Source organism: Ilyonectria robusta, assembly GCF_021365365.1.
Source record: "Ilyonectria robusta strain PMI_751 chromosome Unknown BGZ61scaffold_11, whole genome shotgun sequence".
Taxonomy (NCBI): domain Eukaryota; kingdom Fungi; phylum Ascomycota; class Sordariomycetes; order Hypocreales; family Nectriaceae; genus Ilyonectria; species Ilyonectria robusta.
In genome coordinates, this window is record NW_025764445.1 from 232,652 (window position 1) to 247,480 (window position 14,829).

Sequence of the window (14,829 nt, forward strand, 5' to 3'; positions counted from 1 at the left end):
AAAAGGAGAGCAAGGCATATTCGTGGTAGAAGTCATTTACATGGGATTCGTCGGGTTGAATCTTGTCTAATTTCTTGCAACTAGAATGGTTTATCTTGTACGAGTTGGGATTCCTCTAACTCCAATGCAAATGTCTCTATCAATCTTCATAACGATACCCGCTTTACAAACCTTCAAAGTCGACCCGATAGAGTCTCTTCAAGTCTTGCCAAACAGTCCCTGAGGGGACTTTGACTTGGCCACCGCGGCCATGACACCTCCGAACATTGTCATGGCACCTCCAAAGTACGTCACCTCCTCGAACCGCCCATATCTGTCCATCATGGCACCGCTCACGGGTGGTCCCACGAGCGCCGCAAACGAAGCCAGGGCCATACCCACGCCCATGTAAGTGCCAATGTTCTTCGGGTCGTCGGGGCACAGCGTAATCGCCACAGACCCGCCGGAGATGATGGCGCCAGAGGTGAAGCCGAACAGCGTGGCGACCGCAATGATGCTTGCGTTAGTCTCCGCCTCGGGCCAGCAGAAAATAATTATAGATGTAGCTACAGACGCACCGATGAGCGTGTTGATGCGGCCGAACTTGTCGCCCAACACACCTGGGATGACTCGTCCGAATATAGACGCCCCATTGATCATGGCCACCAGGTAGGTCGCCAGACTCTCGTCCATGCCCTTGGTGATGGCATACGTCGGCAGCAGGAACATCGGCACGAACATTCCGATCATGCCGAAGAACATGGACGCGATGAGAAGCACGTACATGGGCTCGCGGAACGAGGACCAGAGCAAGAAGCGCGTGCGGCGCGGCGGCAGACGGGAGCGAATACTCAGGGCGGCGAAGGTGAGGAAGGGCAGCATGATGAAGCCGGTGATGCGAACAGACCAGCCGAATCCGATATCCGTCTTCGTGAGTAGGTTGGAGAGCACAATCGGGAAGATGACGGCTCCGAGCGAGGACCCGGCGATGGCGAGACCCATGGCTGCGCCGCGGTTGCGGTTGAACCACTGCGGGACGGCTGAGAGGGCCGGGAACATGAGCAGGCCGTTGGCGAGGCCTGTGAGGATTCCCTGGGCGAGCATGAATTGCCAGTATGACGTGCAGATACTGGTCATCATGATGGCGAAGACGTATAACACTGCGGCTGGACGGACGAGCTACAGAGTTGCGCATTAGCATCAACCCTCCCGGTGAACAAGACAACATACCCACGCGCCAAAGCGATCAAACAGCGGCCCTCCCACAGCCCCCGTCGCAAATATCAGAAACGCTTGAACGGAACCGATCCAGGCAATGTCGTCGGCGCTGCGCTCAGGCATCTGGTTGAACATGTAGTAGGCCTGGAAGATGCCAAAGACGTTGGTGTAGCCGAGGGTGCAGAAGAAGGCGCCCGCGGAACCGGCAGCGACGAGCCATGCTCTGAGGCCGCCGTCGGGAAACGCTTCTTGGTCTGTGGGTTCTGGTTTCTGGTCGCTTGTGGTGATGCTGGCGTCGTTGAGGTTGTCGGGTGTCTCAGTTGGGGGCTTCTCGGTGGCCATGGTGATGCCGGCTCGTGGAGAGAGTTGAAGTGAGAAACGAACCCCGATTAAAGGTGTTTATTTTCTCTTGTAGATGAACCTCGAATGTTGCTGAAGCTCTGCGTATCATACTGAATCCATGGACTCGATGGCAACCACGGCCTCCTTATACCTTGACTCGAACATGTCGAGTCCAGGGCAGACCTTCATCCTGCCGGCCTTTTCCAATCCAGGCCAGACAATCCCGGCATACTTCTGTCAGATTATTACGCCCCGTGCAGCCAAGACGCCTCTACTCGTAGTTGATGCCACGCCGCGACGATGATTTCGAAGCATGAAGGATGTTGGCGCGTGGGTCGTGTAAGTCATGTCGGTGAATTCCCAGTCCATCTCGGTGAATTACACGCATCCAGCCAATCAGCGGGCGAGCCGACGGCGGTCTTTTGAATTTGCCGGTCCGAGCGAGCGGCCGAAGCATCGTCGTCATCCAGGCAAAGCTCGCTCTTCTGCCAAACGGCGACGGCAATTCAAGTAAAACCCTTGTCCGCAGCTGTTTTTTCTGCGTCGTTGTCGATTCACCGTCGCTCTTTTTCTGCCTCCTGCAGCTGCCTCGTCCGGTTGCGCAAGAGCAAGCATCCGGCCGCCATGTCTCCGTCTCCACCCCTGGCGATCGGCCATCCCAGCTTCTACCTCACGGAGCCGGGACTCAGCCTACCCACTGTTCCCAGCCAAGACCGGGCCGCCGCCGAGACATCGGAGGTTGCTCCGGAGTCGTCGGCTCCGTTGGCTGGGGCTCCGTTGGCTGGGGCTCCGTTGGCTGGGGACGCAACAACAACAAAACCTGCGTCACTGGAAGAACATCATCCACTTACAGCCAAGCCGGAAAAGAAACGCCGGCGTCCCGCCCTCTCATGCGAGCAATGTCGCCGTCGCAAGATCCGCTGTGATCGCGGCCTACCCTGTGTCAACTGCATCAAGTCCAAGATCTCTCCGTGTACCTATGCTCCAACTCATATTCCCGCATCCCGGACCAGAAAGAATCTCAACCATGCCCAAGACGTTGATGCCGTCTCGGCATCGTCCCATGTCCCGGCCAGGTCGGCTCCTGTATTTGAAATACAGAAGCCGCTCCCCGTGCACAACCCTGGCCCAAAGGCACTCTCATCGAGCGTTCCTAGCTCCACAATGGGATCTTCCTCGGACACGTCAACAGTGGATGCTTTGGCTGCTAGGGTGCGTGAGCTAGAGCAGAAACTCGCCGACTCTTTCTTCATCTCTCGCAAGACAGAGGATAAACTAGAACACAATGAGGAACAAGAGGAGGCTCATGCACCCATGAAAGGAACCATATCCAAGACTCGCTTCTTCGGACAAAGCCATTGGATGAACGGCGTAGACATGGTAAGTTTCCCGGGCTCACTCGCACTTGTCCTAATTCAAGTTCCAACACTATCCAGTTCCCATCTATCCTCGGCGCCTTAAGACACGCCGAAGCGCTGAAAATAGGACCGCACCGCATGTTCGTCAAGTGCAAGACCTTGGCACGCACCATCAAGGAGAACCGGATCAGGCCCATCACCTCAGCTCACCTGGGCAAGGCGATCCCCATGAGGGACCTCGCCGACCAGTTGGTTGACGCCTACTTCCGCACCTTCGAGGGCGCCATCCGCATCCTCCATGTCCCGACCTTCCGCGCCGAGTACGAGCGGTATTGGCAGAACCCCAGTGCCGCCAACGACGTCTTCGTCATGCAGATGCAGCTGTGTATGGCCCTCGGCGCGACGGTCCACGACGATCTCTTCTCGCTCCGCGCTACGGCCATGCAGTGGGTTCACGAGGCCCAGCTGTGGCTGCTATTGCCCCCTGAGAAGAGCAGGATGACAATTGCAGGCATACAGATCATGTGTATGCTGGCCATCGCCAAGGCCACTTGCGCTATCGGCCAGGACTTGACCTGGGTCACTACGGGTGGGCTGGTCCGCCAGGCCATGTACATGGGACTACACCGCGATCCCAAACATCTGGCCGACATGTCCGTCTACCGCGCTGAGATGCGCCGGCGACTGTGGGCAACAATCCTCGAGCTGAACCTCCAGTCCTCATACGATGCCGGCGGTCCGCCACTGCTCTCATCCAACCACTATGATACTCGACTACCCGCAAACCTCAACGACGATCAGCTCACCGACGAGTCAGAACGGAACAAAGCGCCGGGCAGCAATCCCGATACCCTCACCGACATGTCCGTTCAACTAGCCCTTCACAAGTCTCAGCCCCTACGACTTGGCATTATCAAACACGTCAACGAGCTTCGGTCCAAGGAGTCGTATCACGAAACTCTACGGCTCAACTCGGAACTCACCAAGGCCTGCCGAAGCCTGACAGAGGCTCTAGCTACCCTCACTTACGCCCAGAAACGAATATCTCGGTCTATCATCACGCAGTTCCACTGCTGTCTAGTCCAACTACTCATTTACCGCTGTTTCCTCTCGTTACATCAGCCCATACTGAGGAGGGCAGCCGAGGATCCCACCATGTACTACTCCCGCAAGGTGTCTCTCGACTCCTCGCTCAAAATCGCCCAGATCTGCAATCTCTCCCATCCGCGGTACCCCTCGGCACCTCCGGGCGCCATGGACTCGATGACGGCATTTGACCGCCTCATTACCAACGGCGCGGGACTCTTCCGCGTGATTCCCGTGCAGACGCTCTTCTCCGTCGCGATGGAACTCATCAAGAAAAAGGAGGAGGAACGAGACTCCCTTGGCAATATTCCTTCCATGGGCAGCAGCGAGTTGCGCCGTGTGCTCGATGCCGCGCTCGTGTGGGCGCAGCGCCGGATCCGGTCGGGCGAGACCAATATCAAGGGGTACTGCTTCACCGCGGCGTGCATTGCGCTTGCGGATAGTATCGAAAAGGGCCTGTCTCAAGATCAAGTTGACCGGGCCGTCGTCGACACGGGCGAGAGTATCAGCGTCAAGAGCTGGGAGCTGTTGAAAGAGGTGGCCGAGCGGGAAGGGGCCAAGATGAATGAAGATGGTTCACCGGCTGGGATGGACCAGGCCGTTGAGACGATGGAAGGCATCGTCGAGATGCCGTTTGACTGGATGGGTGATTTCAACTGGGATTCGATGAGTGATTTTTCTTGGGGACGGCAGGTCCCGCGGCCTTTTGGGGATTTTGACTCTGTAGATCCTTCGGTGGTGTCACAGTTCTGATGGTTGAGATGATATCCTGTATAAAAGTGTTTGTTCGCCGGCGTTAAATAACCATAGACGGAGATGGTTCGGCTTGTCACAATTGATTCAGAGGCTGGATCTTGTATCCCGACAATCCACTCAGCGGAAAATAGCCTATTTTCTCTCTGGAAATACAACTCAACTTAATGTAAATCATTCAAAACCTGCTTCCTTTTAACTTGCAGTGTCATATTCGAAGGATCTGTGTCCGCAATTGCGACGACCGTAACTACAGGGTAGCTTGGACTCAAAACTAATTGCGGGGCGGACGTTCCAACATGAGTCAATCCTCTCACTTCACAAATTAGATCATCACTATCAGCTCTATTATGAAGCCAAATGGTGTGTATTTTCTCTTAACTGACGTAGATCTTTGAATACACCTCACACATATCAAAAATGAGACCCAAGTCAGGTTGCTGGACTTGCAAAGGTGAAACTACCAACTCTTCTACACCCTGAATGCTCCAAAAGTTGCTGTTAACGCCTCTCATGCAGGACGCAAGGTTGGCTGTGATAAGGGCTTACCGCATTGCAGCAACTGTATCCGTATGGGAAGGGAATGCCTGGGTTACGGCCTTCGGCTCGTGTGGCCTGATCGTCCGGATGGGCGACGGTCAAAGACTGAGGTCTTGTACGAGGAACCGCCGAGACCTCGTGCCTCCGAGCAGCAGCGACTATCGTATCGCACTATTGAATTTTTAAACGTCACATTTGACGACATTGAGGTGGTGGAATACGGGTATTTATATCGTCCCTTGATAAAAAGACGCCTCCCCAGCCCAGCACGCAGTCTCAGTCTTCACCCCGTCGTGGATCAGGATGCTATGCTCCTGAGTTATTGTAAGTCTGCCAAACTCTAGAATACAAACGAGTTGAGCCTAAACCGGAAGGAAGATGAAAACCGGATCGCAACAATGATATCAACTACACATACCCGCAACGGCTTCCACCACGACCTCCTCCCCATGGCGCTCACCACCTCATGCCTAGCTTCATCAGCCCTCCGCAACGCCATGCTCGCTATTTCCGCATATCACTCCTACGGCACACTTGCAGCCTTGCCGTATAAGACAAACGCAGTCAGTTATTTGTCTCGGGCTCTGGCCTCCAACTTTGGAGGAACAGAGATCCAGATGGCGGCGTCCATGATGCTCTGCGTGTACAATGTAAGTTGCCACACACCACAAATTGCTACTATTTACAATAAAATTTATTCTGGAGATAGGTGTTTGACGAAGCTGAAGGGAACTGGACCGTCCACCTCAACGGAGCCAAGAAGATGTTGCAGAGTCTCTATACTCAACGGAGGCGACGTCGACTTGACTCTGAGTTTACCCTGACCTGGTTTCTCTATCATGAGGTTCTGGGGTGCTTTACACAGCCCCTGAGGGCGGACGAAGATGAAGGAGACATATTACCTCTAGTTCAAGCGTCCGTGTCTGATGTCACTCTTGTGAGTTTCTTTTCACTTTGCTCGGGTTTACATGGCAGTGTTCTGACGAAGGGATAGATCATCGGGTCACTTGGTTGCTCCCTAGAAACCATCTCCATAATCCACAGGATCAACAAAATGCGGTCAATAAGCGCCAATACTGCTCCCTCTAATCCCTACCCAGCTATCGCAAAGCAACGACTCGCCCTCGACCAACAACTCAACAACCTCACTCAAACTCTCCCTTCCCTCGAAACCTCCGAAGACCCCTCAAAGCAAGCTCGGGTCCTTGCTATTGCAGAACTATACCGCCTTGCCTCTATTTTATATCTCCAACGCGTGTGCCCCATGCCAGCAGACGACGGCAGACGTGCTTTATGTCTGAAGCAGGCATTCGACATACTCAGCAGACTTGAAGTCGCCACGAGCCCATGGCCAGTATTTGTTATTGCCTGTGAAAGCGCACCCTCAGATGAATACCGAATTGCAATTCTTGGGGTGTTGAATCGCATGGACGAGGTGCGGGGAATTGGTAATGTCCGGGTCATGAGAAGTCTGGTGGAAGCATTTTGGAATCAATATGATCTCGCGGGGTTCTGTAAAGGGGCGTGGGCGAGCTGGTGGGACGTGAGTGATACTGCAGTTGCCGAACCGTGGTTCATATGAGAGCGGTATCCGAAAGTCAAGGACAAGACATGATTAATAACGGTACTGGTCTGTAGTTGACAAGTCTTAATTGTGACTACGTGGACTCCCATCCTGGAGGATACACTCCGTCTATGCTATGAACCCAGCCGCTACTAATTTATAAATATATACCCATCACTCATTATCGTTATCATCCTCATAAGCTCCACAATCACTCCCTGTGGACTTGTCGTGCCACCCCGGTCTTGGACTCGCATTCTTGGCCAGCAAGTTCCGCGTGACCTGCAGCGTCCATATCAACGGCCCAATGTCGTCTTCCGACCGGGCATTCAACTTGACCCACGCCCGCACCTGTCGACGCACTTCCTTGTTGCTCGTCACCGTCGCTACGCCGGCTGCCCACCCGTATATGAAGATGGACAGCTTGGAGCTCTTGAAGGCACTGGCTTCGGCAACGTCGAGGGCTACGCGAGGAAGGACGCCGCTGGAGACGGCTTGGGAGATGGCGGGCATATCCCACGGCTCGGGGATAATGTCGATGGGGACTTTTACATCATCGGGGAGTTGGTGGATGGAGAGTTGCTGGAAGCGGTCTCGGATGTCCTTGGTCGACATACTCCGCGTCTCGTCGTCCCAGGGCACCAGCAACCTCGCTCTCTCACGCTCCGTCTCCGTGCCCACGTTACGCAGGACATAGTGGAAGTGATCTGCCGCCTCCGACGTGCACACTAGCCTCCGACCTGCCAACACGGGGTACAGCGTGCGGGCCATCAGTCCCCCGTCGTGGCGGTTCTCCTCCTCAATCTGTGCGCGGGTGGTCGGGGCTTGCCAGAGTTGTGGCTCGAGACTTGCATGTGTGAGATCTGAAATGAGATCGATGAGAATAGTATGGTCTAGGTTGAGGGTAGCAGTAAGATCCTCAAGCTCGTCGCCAACGAGGTTGTCGAGGGCGACATCAAGAGGCGGGGGCGCAGTCGACATGAAGGCGCCCTCCTGGTACTCCATGATGACTTCAACCAGAGGGTCTATATGGACTAGCTGGTCGATAAAGATGTCTATCTCGTCATCTGCGCGACTCAGACTCGACAGTATGAGGCGGATCCGGGGGAAGCGGTAATTGTGACGGTTCATCCTCGCCGCAGCAACCAACCTCCTGACGTACTTGGCCAGAGGCACATCGTCCCATTCATCCTCATCCACGCGATCCCCCAGCTCGTGCTCGCCCCACGACCAGCCGCAGTCGGTCAACTGGCGGGCGAGGCGATCCCGCTGGACCGTCTTGACGGCCAGCCACTCGCGGCCCCCCTCGACGACGTCGACTTCGACGCGGCCCTGCTCCTTGAGGATGCGGTGCATCTTCTGCTTCTCGCGGCCCGCCATGTCGAGCTTGGCCACCTCGCTGCGGCGGTCATCGCGCGACGACCCCTGGAAGGCCTGGTTGACGGTGACGATCCTGCGAGACCGCTTGAGTCGCTCCCACTGGGCGACGCCGCGGCTGACGACGTTGACGCTGGCCTCGAGGCGTCGGTCCTGCAGCTTGAGGGACTCGTCGGCGCAGTTTGGGCCCGCAAGTTCCGCGACGAGCTCCCGGAGGAGAACATGTTCGCGCTGCAGCGTGCGAAGATACGTCGGCAGGCCAGTCGACAGCATCGGGTTGCACTTGGGCTGCAGCCGCGCAATGAGGGCATCGACTTCCCGTACGCAAACATCGACAAGTTCGACGTGGCTCCGCGCTGACTCAAGCATCCGACTTTGACGCTCCGCCGGCTCGGCGCCCGCGTCGTGGGCTTCACTCGCGGCCATGTTGTCGCAGTAGCAGTGTGACAGGTCCGCTCGCAGTTCAGGGTCGTGAAAGAGGAAGGTTTGGAAATTCCATCGTCAGCGCTGTGGGCCTCGAGAAAAATTGAAGGATCACCACCAACGCAGCACTTAAATGCCACATCTTACAGTGGATGCGTGCTCGACAAGGCGTCCACCACAGGGCGCAAGGCACCAGTACGATCATGACATCAATAACAAATCACACGGCTTTGCTACAGCCGATACGAAGAGTCGATATTTTATTCTCGAAAATTCCAATTACATCCATCTTCTAGCTACATCCAGTACATTCCTGTTGCAGCCTCCCATGACTCGATCGCCAACCACTCGGCTGGCATCCGCAACTTCTCGTCGAGACTCAGAACACTGCGAAATGCTAACCCGACCAGGAGTCGGATTCTTCATCACTGTCTCGATTGCGCGCTTTTCATCGGATCTTCGCTTTTATTTACACGCCAAACCGACAAGCCCAGTGCCTGGCATTTTGTCGTTGGCGCATCCCCCAGATCGACTTGGACGCAGATCCCTCGACTGCTCTCACCTCGGCCTGCAGGATTGAAGCATCCGCAACAGACTCTGATGAGTTTGTAGTCGTTGGGGTTTTCGACGCTGTTTCTCTAAAATCTAGGGATTGACCACCTCTATATATAGGTGAATTAATTTTGATTTTACGCCAACGTTTAACTTTGATGGCTACCAAAGTCAACTTTTCCTTCATCGTGACTTACACAGCCATTATTTGCAACCTTGGCAGCCCAGCAAATAAATGATCGCGTAACATATATGTCTACAGTAATTAACCAACGACCCGGAAGGATACCATGCAGACGCCTGGCCATCCCCTGTTTTGAAGATGTTGTGTTGGTCCAACCTTATTTTCCTTCCTCCATACGACATCTTTCCGGCGAATAGAGCCTCGAATTTGGGCATCGCATTAACCTTTTGGTATAAGCTGCTGTATTCTACATAAGCGCATAATATGTACATAGAAAATCGTCAGGTGTCTTTGGGGGCAGCGGCATCCATTGTTTGTGTCCTGGTCCAACCAATAATCCTCCCTCTTCAATTCCCAAATCCAAAAACTCCACCGGGCATGTATATCCCCTGGTAGGTAATAATCTAGATTGACGCAGATACTCGCATGACATTACCGCCCATTAACCTTGCGATATTATGATTTCCACCACACCTTAACAACCTCCTTCTTCCCGTCCGTCGTCTGCGTCGAAGCACGCGGGTCGTTGCCAACCACCACGGATCTTCTTTGGACGGGGTCGGCCCCGAGAGTCCCTGTGCCTCTGCGGACCATGCCTAGGCGCTCCAGTGGCGCGGGGGCCATAGGTCTTTGTTCTCTTGGTCTTCTTTCTGAAGCCATGCTGTCGGTGGATGGTTGCGCGGATGGTATCCTTTCCATCGGCGCCCTCCCTATTGATGTCGGTTCCGACGGCCGCCTTTCTGTAGGGATGATATTCCTCATCGGCGTTGGCTCCGAAGGCCTCCTTTCTCCAACCATCCTGGCTATTGATGTTGGTTCGGATGGCCTCATTTCCGTGGGCATCGTCCCCATCGGCATCGGCTCTGACGGCCTCTTCTCCAAATACGACCTCGGAACAGATGACCTGCGTCTCTCTGAAGGAACCCTCCGCATATAACCCATGTCCACGGACGGCATCTGAGCAGGCAGCGGCTTGTAGATGTTCCTCATATCAGTAGATTTCCCTTTAGATCTCCCCTCAGGCCTCTCCGGGGGTGTTGATCTCTCCGGGGGTGTCGACCTCTCAGGTCTTCTCTCGACGGGTGTCATCTCAATCTCCTCATTGGGCCCGTACTCTCCCTCCGCGCGAGCCCAGATGCCAAAATTACCACCCTCCACCTTGACCGTGCGCCCATCTCGCCTTTTTCGTATCCGAGTCGTCTCCCATCCCATCTCGTAGTATTCGGCCAGCTCACTCTCCCGAAGTCCCTGTTCGACTTCCTTCCTGGGCTGCCACTGCGCTCCGCGAGGCAAGATCCTGAGCAGGTTGCCATCCACGAGGAGGGCAGCCACGGAGGCGATGCTTGTGGGCGATCGAGGCAGACGGTTCTTCGGCATAAACATCCAAGATATGATGTGAAGAACCAAGACAGCGCCGACGATACCCTGCAAGATCCTCGTGGCGACGACGCCCTGCCGGAGCCGGATCCGCTGGAAGACCCAGTTGCCGTTCACCAGCGGCACGGTTTCGGAAACAGACGCGTCAGGCTTGACGCCGCTCATGATGTCCTGCCCATTCACAGTCGGAAACGCTCCAGATGAGGACAAGTGTCGCCGGCTCTTGAAGTTCAACGACTGGGCCCGGATGATACCGTGCTGGCTGAGGATGGCGGATCGAACATCACCGGCCAAGGCGGCCGATGAGCCTCCAAGCGCATCATCTGACACAGCAAATTCGGATGCATTCAACATGGCGAAAAATGCGTCGAGGAGCCCGGTATGGGTCACGTTGATCAAAGACGAATAGTCAAGATCTGGGATAGCCACTTCTGTGTCCTCAACCGTCGTTTCATCTGGAACCGGAGGGTCTGACGAGTCGATTTGCAAGCTGGCGCCATGGAGATTTAAGTCCGTTTCGACTGCTTGGATTGTTTCGTTGCACGCCAAGGCGTTGATGCTGCTAACCGAGATATTGTCGCTGTTCGTGTTAGCCAGCCGGCCCCAGACGTAGATCCAGTCGGAGCATTGCGAGGATGCATTCGTCTTGCCCAAGCCCACGCCAAAGAACACGCCGTTGTCTGAACTGCTGCTATCGCTCTCGGCGGAGGCGTCCGATGTTCCAAGAATGGCGTTGCTATCACTCGCTCCGGCTCTGCGGCAAGTCTCGCCATTGAGGTCGATCTGGAGAGGGTTCACAATGTTGTCATCAGTTGTATACTCGAGCGTGATGTTGGTCGATATTTCGTTGGACAGATACAGCCGACACGTCATGTTAGGCCGGATGGCCGTCAACCTGACTGAAATCTTGGAGTCGTCGCCGGCAGAATCCTCACCCTCCAGGGTGACGGAGGGCACGTTGAGGTCGGCAAAGGTAAAGTTGGGAAACGGAGCACCCCCGACAAGGATCAGGGACGCAGCAAGGGTGTCGTTGTTACAGTCGGTACAGATCGGATCATCAGGAGATGAGGCCAGGCTATTTGCAAAGAAGTCCCCAGTGTGGAGAACCACGCCAGTAGTAGCATCAACTGAAACCGGCTCAAACAGGGCTGCAGATGCAACGGTGAACAGGCCTGCAAGGGATACCGCACAAATTGTTGACAGGGCAGCGAACTCCTTGATCTTCAAGGCCCGCCACAAGGCAACGGGCCTCGAAACGTCGACCAAGTTCAGCGCAATCGTATCGTGGAACTCGCCCTGGCGAGTCAAGTGAGCGAAGGGCGCGAGAACTCTCGCCCACCAGTCCACCTCGCTCATATACAGTGCGATCGAGAGCAGCACCAAAGCCGGCGCCGCGGTCCAGGCCATGTAGGCGTCGTCGTTGTCGATAGTCCTCACCCCGTCAAATCGCTCCGATGCCCGCAGCGCCACCTCGAAGCCGATAATGACGCTTGCGAGGACAATGGCGTAGAGAAGCCTGATGAGCCCGTGGAAGAAGACCGGTTGGCGCCATCGCACCGTAGCAGAACGGCGTAAATGAGCATTCCGGGGCGGTTCCTTGCCGCCAAAGATGTGAAAGTATCCCAAGTTGGGGTCTCCCAGCTTCTCGTGCCCTTCTGCACCAGTGGTGTACTCCGAACCTCCCAACCTCACCCGGATAGCTTCCTCGCTCGCAGCACCCATGCCTCGGAGGCACTCAACAAGGGGGTGGCTATGGGCCACGATGGCGGCCATGTCGACGAGCGCGGCTGGATCTCGCGGAAGAAATCCCTTGGTCGGGGTTCCGAATATGGCTGCGGCGGTGATCAAGAGGCAAACGGCCAAAAACCCAGCCATAAGATGCGTAGGAGGAGACCTCACGATGAGTCGACGCTGGGTGGAGCTTGAAACTGCGGTTGCCGAAGTTGAAGTTGGCTCCGTCATCGAATACCTCGCAATCAACGCTGAGAACTGCGCGTAGTAATCCTTCGCAAGCTGCTCCAACGTCGAACTGTTCTCCAAGGAAGCCAGCTCCGGTGGAGACCCTGACTCCTTGGCTCTCATAGCCAGGGCCGCATACATCGGTTTGTTAGCGAAGAAAACTGCCTCATTCTGGTAGAATTCCGTGGCGGCCGCAAAAGAATTGTCTCCAGTGGTCTCGGTGGTGGTATATGAATTGAATTGAGCAGCTGCAATGTTCCAGGGGTCGACTCCATCGAGGGTCGTGTTTTTTGCACCATTGGCTTGTTGGATCGATAAGAGATTTTCCGCTTCCTTGGAAACTTGCATCTTCATGATTGCGTAGTTTGGCGTGCATAGAAAGGCGGTCGAGCTTAAAAGCTTGCCGCTGAGGGTCGTGGTGGTGCTCGACGATTTCTTCTTGGCATTCGTGATGGCGTCAAGGTCCAGATCCACTGTGCCGGCCATCACGACAATCCGCTGGTCCTCCGTCTTGGTAGATTTATCACAGCTCCCGGCTTGAAAGAGTAGAAATTTCCTCGGGAGATTGTCGTCGCTGGTGGTGATGAATCGAGTACTCCATATAAGCTGGCTGGTGGAACAACCGTTTGTCGACGCCGTTACATTGATCCGAATGGAACCCGCTTGGAATCGCATCGTGCTCAAGGTCAGCGCGGCCGTTTCGCAATCCATGCCACCAATAAATCCATCCACAGTCGCATTCAACGTCGTCAAGTCGTCCCTATCGCTGGAAAACGGTAAGTAGGCAGCTCGAGAAGACACCCCGTTGGGGAGGCTCATGTTGTTTGTTTGTAGGCCGGCCATGGCGAAATATGGCAGAGACCCCACGTTCTCTAGCCCGGTGTTGCTCTGGGCAAAGCCCGCCTCCACAGTGATTGCGGTGCTGCGGTTGGAAACTGGAATCAGCCTGGGTGTTATCATGGCAGTGGAGAAGATGATGACGACTTTGAGAAGCAGGCCGACAACAAAGGTCGCTGCAACCAGCCAATCCTTATTCTGCATGGCTTTCACCATTGCCAAAGGCGGAAATCGTGACACATAATCGAGGAGCAAGGACTTGTCGATGTCTGTGGGGGCCTTTGACATGCGTATCCACGGTGCTGTAACCGCGGCTTGATACTCGACCCTCGCCCAAAGGGCAGCAACAACGACAAAGACGAGGACCACGCCATACTGCCAGAGGAGCCTCGAGGCTTCGTTGGATTTCCGTAGTCCGTCGTTTTGATTTGATATAACCAGCACAGCTTCCAGACCTGCGATTAGAGCAGCGAACAAAAGGACAAACAAGGCCAGAACCCGTCTGTGAAGAAACAAAGGACGCCACGGGAGGTGTATCTCGTTGGGGTCGCCGGCGTCAGAATCAGGCGCATGTATTCCAGATACAGGAGACGTGGGAGACGACCGCTGGGACCTGATGCTCCCCAAGAACGGCCATCGCATCCGGTTAGGGCCCTGCGGCGAATAGCTACCCTCGGACTGCACGGCCGAGCGGGCCAGGCGCTCGGAATCGAAGAAGGAGGTGACGTGGGCGAGCGATGACGTCCCGCTGCGGCCGATGTTGGACGAGGCGATGCGGCCCCGCCACGAGTCGGGCCGCGGCTGCGAGCCGGAGGACCGCCCTCCGGAGCCGGACGCCGTGTTGTCGGACGCCGGGTGCTCGATCTGGACGCCGTGGGTCTCGTGCAGCTGGCGATGGTAGGAATCGACGGGCCTCTTAATCCCGGGAGGCGGGATGTGCGCACTTCGCCCCGCGGTCGGGTCCATGACCGCGAGGGTGTTGGTGGGAGGTGCGTGTGTTCGGTGTAAATAGAGCTATCGTCGGCACCGACTCGTTCGCCCGGTGAGGCTGCGGGATCATGATGGTGATCGAGGGTTCGTCGGTAGTCGTGGATTGTGCTTCCACGACATCACGGCGCCATGGCGGGATATCTCGATACGCTGGATGCTGGGTATGTATATACTGGGTATCCGGCAAGTTGGGGGAAGACGAGACGGTGGTGAGGCTCTTTTTGTTTTTTTGGTCCCCTGGGAGCCCCAAACAGGTTTTCTGGAATCGGCGAGGGTGTGTCTGGCGCTGG

At 55.6% G+C, this 14,829-nt stretch overlaps 5 protein-coding genes across 5 annotated transcripts; 2 read left to right on the forward strand and 3 right to left on the reverse strand.

Moving 5' to 3' along the window:
* Positions 1-198: 198 nt before the first annotated feature.
* BGZ61DRAFT_353872 (major facilitator superfamily domain-containing protein) lies at positions 199-1,539 on the reverse strand (the record flags this gene model as incomplete). The annotated part of the gene is made up of 2 exons (XM_046240562.1): positions 199-1,158; positions 1,210-1,539. The coding sequence occupies 2 exons, from the start codon at positions 1,537-1,539 to the stop codon at positions 199-201; spliced, it is 1,290 nt and encodes a 429-aa protein (XP_046103549.1).
* Positions 1,540-2,013: 474 nt separating this feature from the next.
* On the forward strand, positions 2,014-4,900 carry BGZ61DRAFT_452820 (uncharacterized protein). The gene is made up of 2 exons (XM_046246001.1): positions 2,014-2,919; positions 2,976-4,900. The coding sequence occupies exons 1-2, from the start codon at positions 2,164-2,166 to the stop codon at positions 4,734-4,736; spliced, it is 2,517 nt and encodes an 838-aa protein (XP_046103550.1). The 5' UTR covers positions 2,014-2,163; the 3' UTR covers positions 4,737-4,900.
* A 155-nt stretch (positions 4,901-5,055) lies between these two features.
* Positions 5,056-6,902, forward strand: BGZ61DRAFT_452824 (fungal-specific transcription factor domain-containing protein). The gene is made up of 5 exons (XM_046246002.1): positions 5,056-5,190; positions 5,256-5,600; positions 5,655-5,926; positions 5,986-6,213; positions 6,271-6,902. Exons 1-5 carry the CDS (start codon positions 5,157-5,159, stop codon positions 6,856-6,858), a joined length of 1,467 nt encoding a protein of 488 aa, XP_046103551.1. The 5' UTR covers positions 5,056-5,156; the 3' UTR covers positions 6,859-6,902.
* A 112-nt stretch (positions 6,903-7,014) lies between these two features.
* Positions 7,015-8,643, reverse strand: BGZ61DRAFT_353664 (uncharacterized protein; the record flags this gene model as incomplete). The annotated part of the gene is made up of 1 exon (XM_046240542.1): positions 7,015-8,643. One exon carries the CDS (start codon positions 8,641-8,643, stop codon positions 7,015-7,017), a length of 1,629 nt encoding a protein of 542 aa, XP_046103552.1.
* A 920-nt stretch (positions 8,644-9,563) lies between these two features.
* BGZ61DRAFT_452827 (uncharacterized protein) lies at positions 9,564-14,414 on the reverse strand. Its single transcript, XM_046246003.1, has one exon. The coding sequence runs from the start codon at positions 14,189-14,191 to the stop codon at positions 9,833-9,835; it is 4,359 nt and encodes a 1,452-aa protein (XP_046103553.1). The 5' UTR covers positions 14,192-14,414; the 3' UTR covers positions 9,564-9,832.
* Between the last annotated feature and the right edge of the window lie 415 nt (positions 14,415-14,829).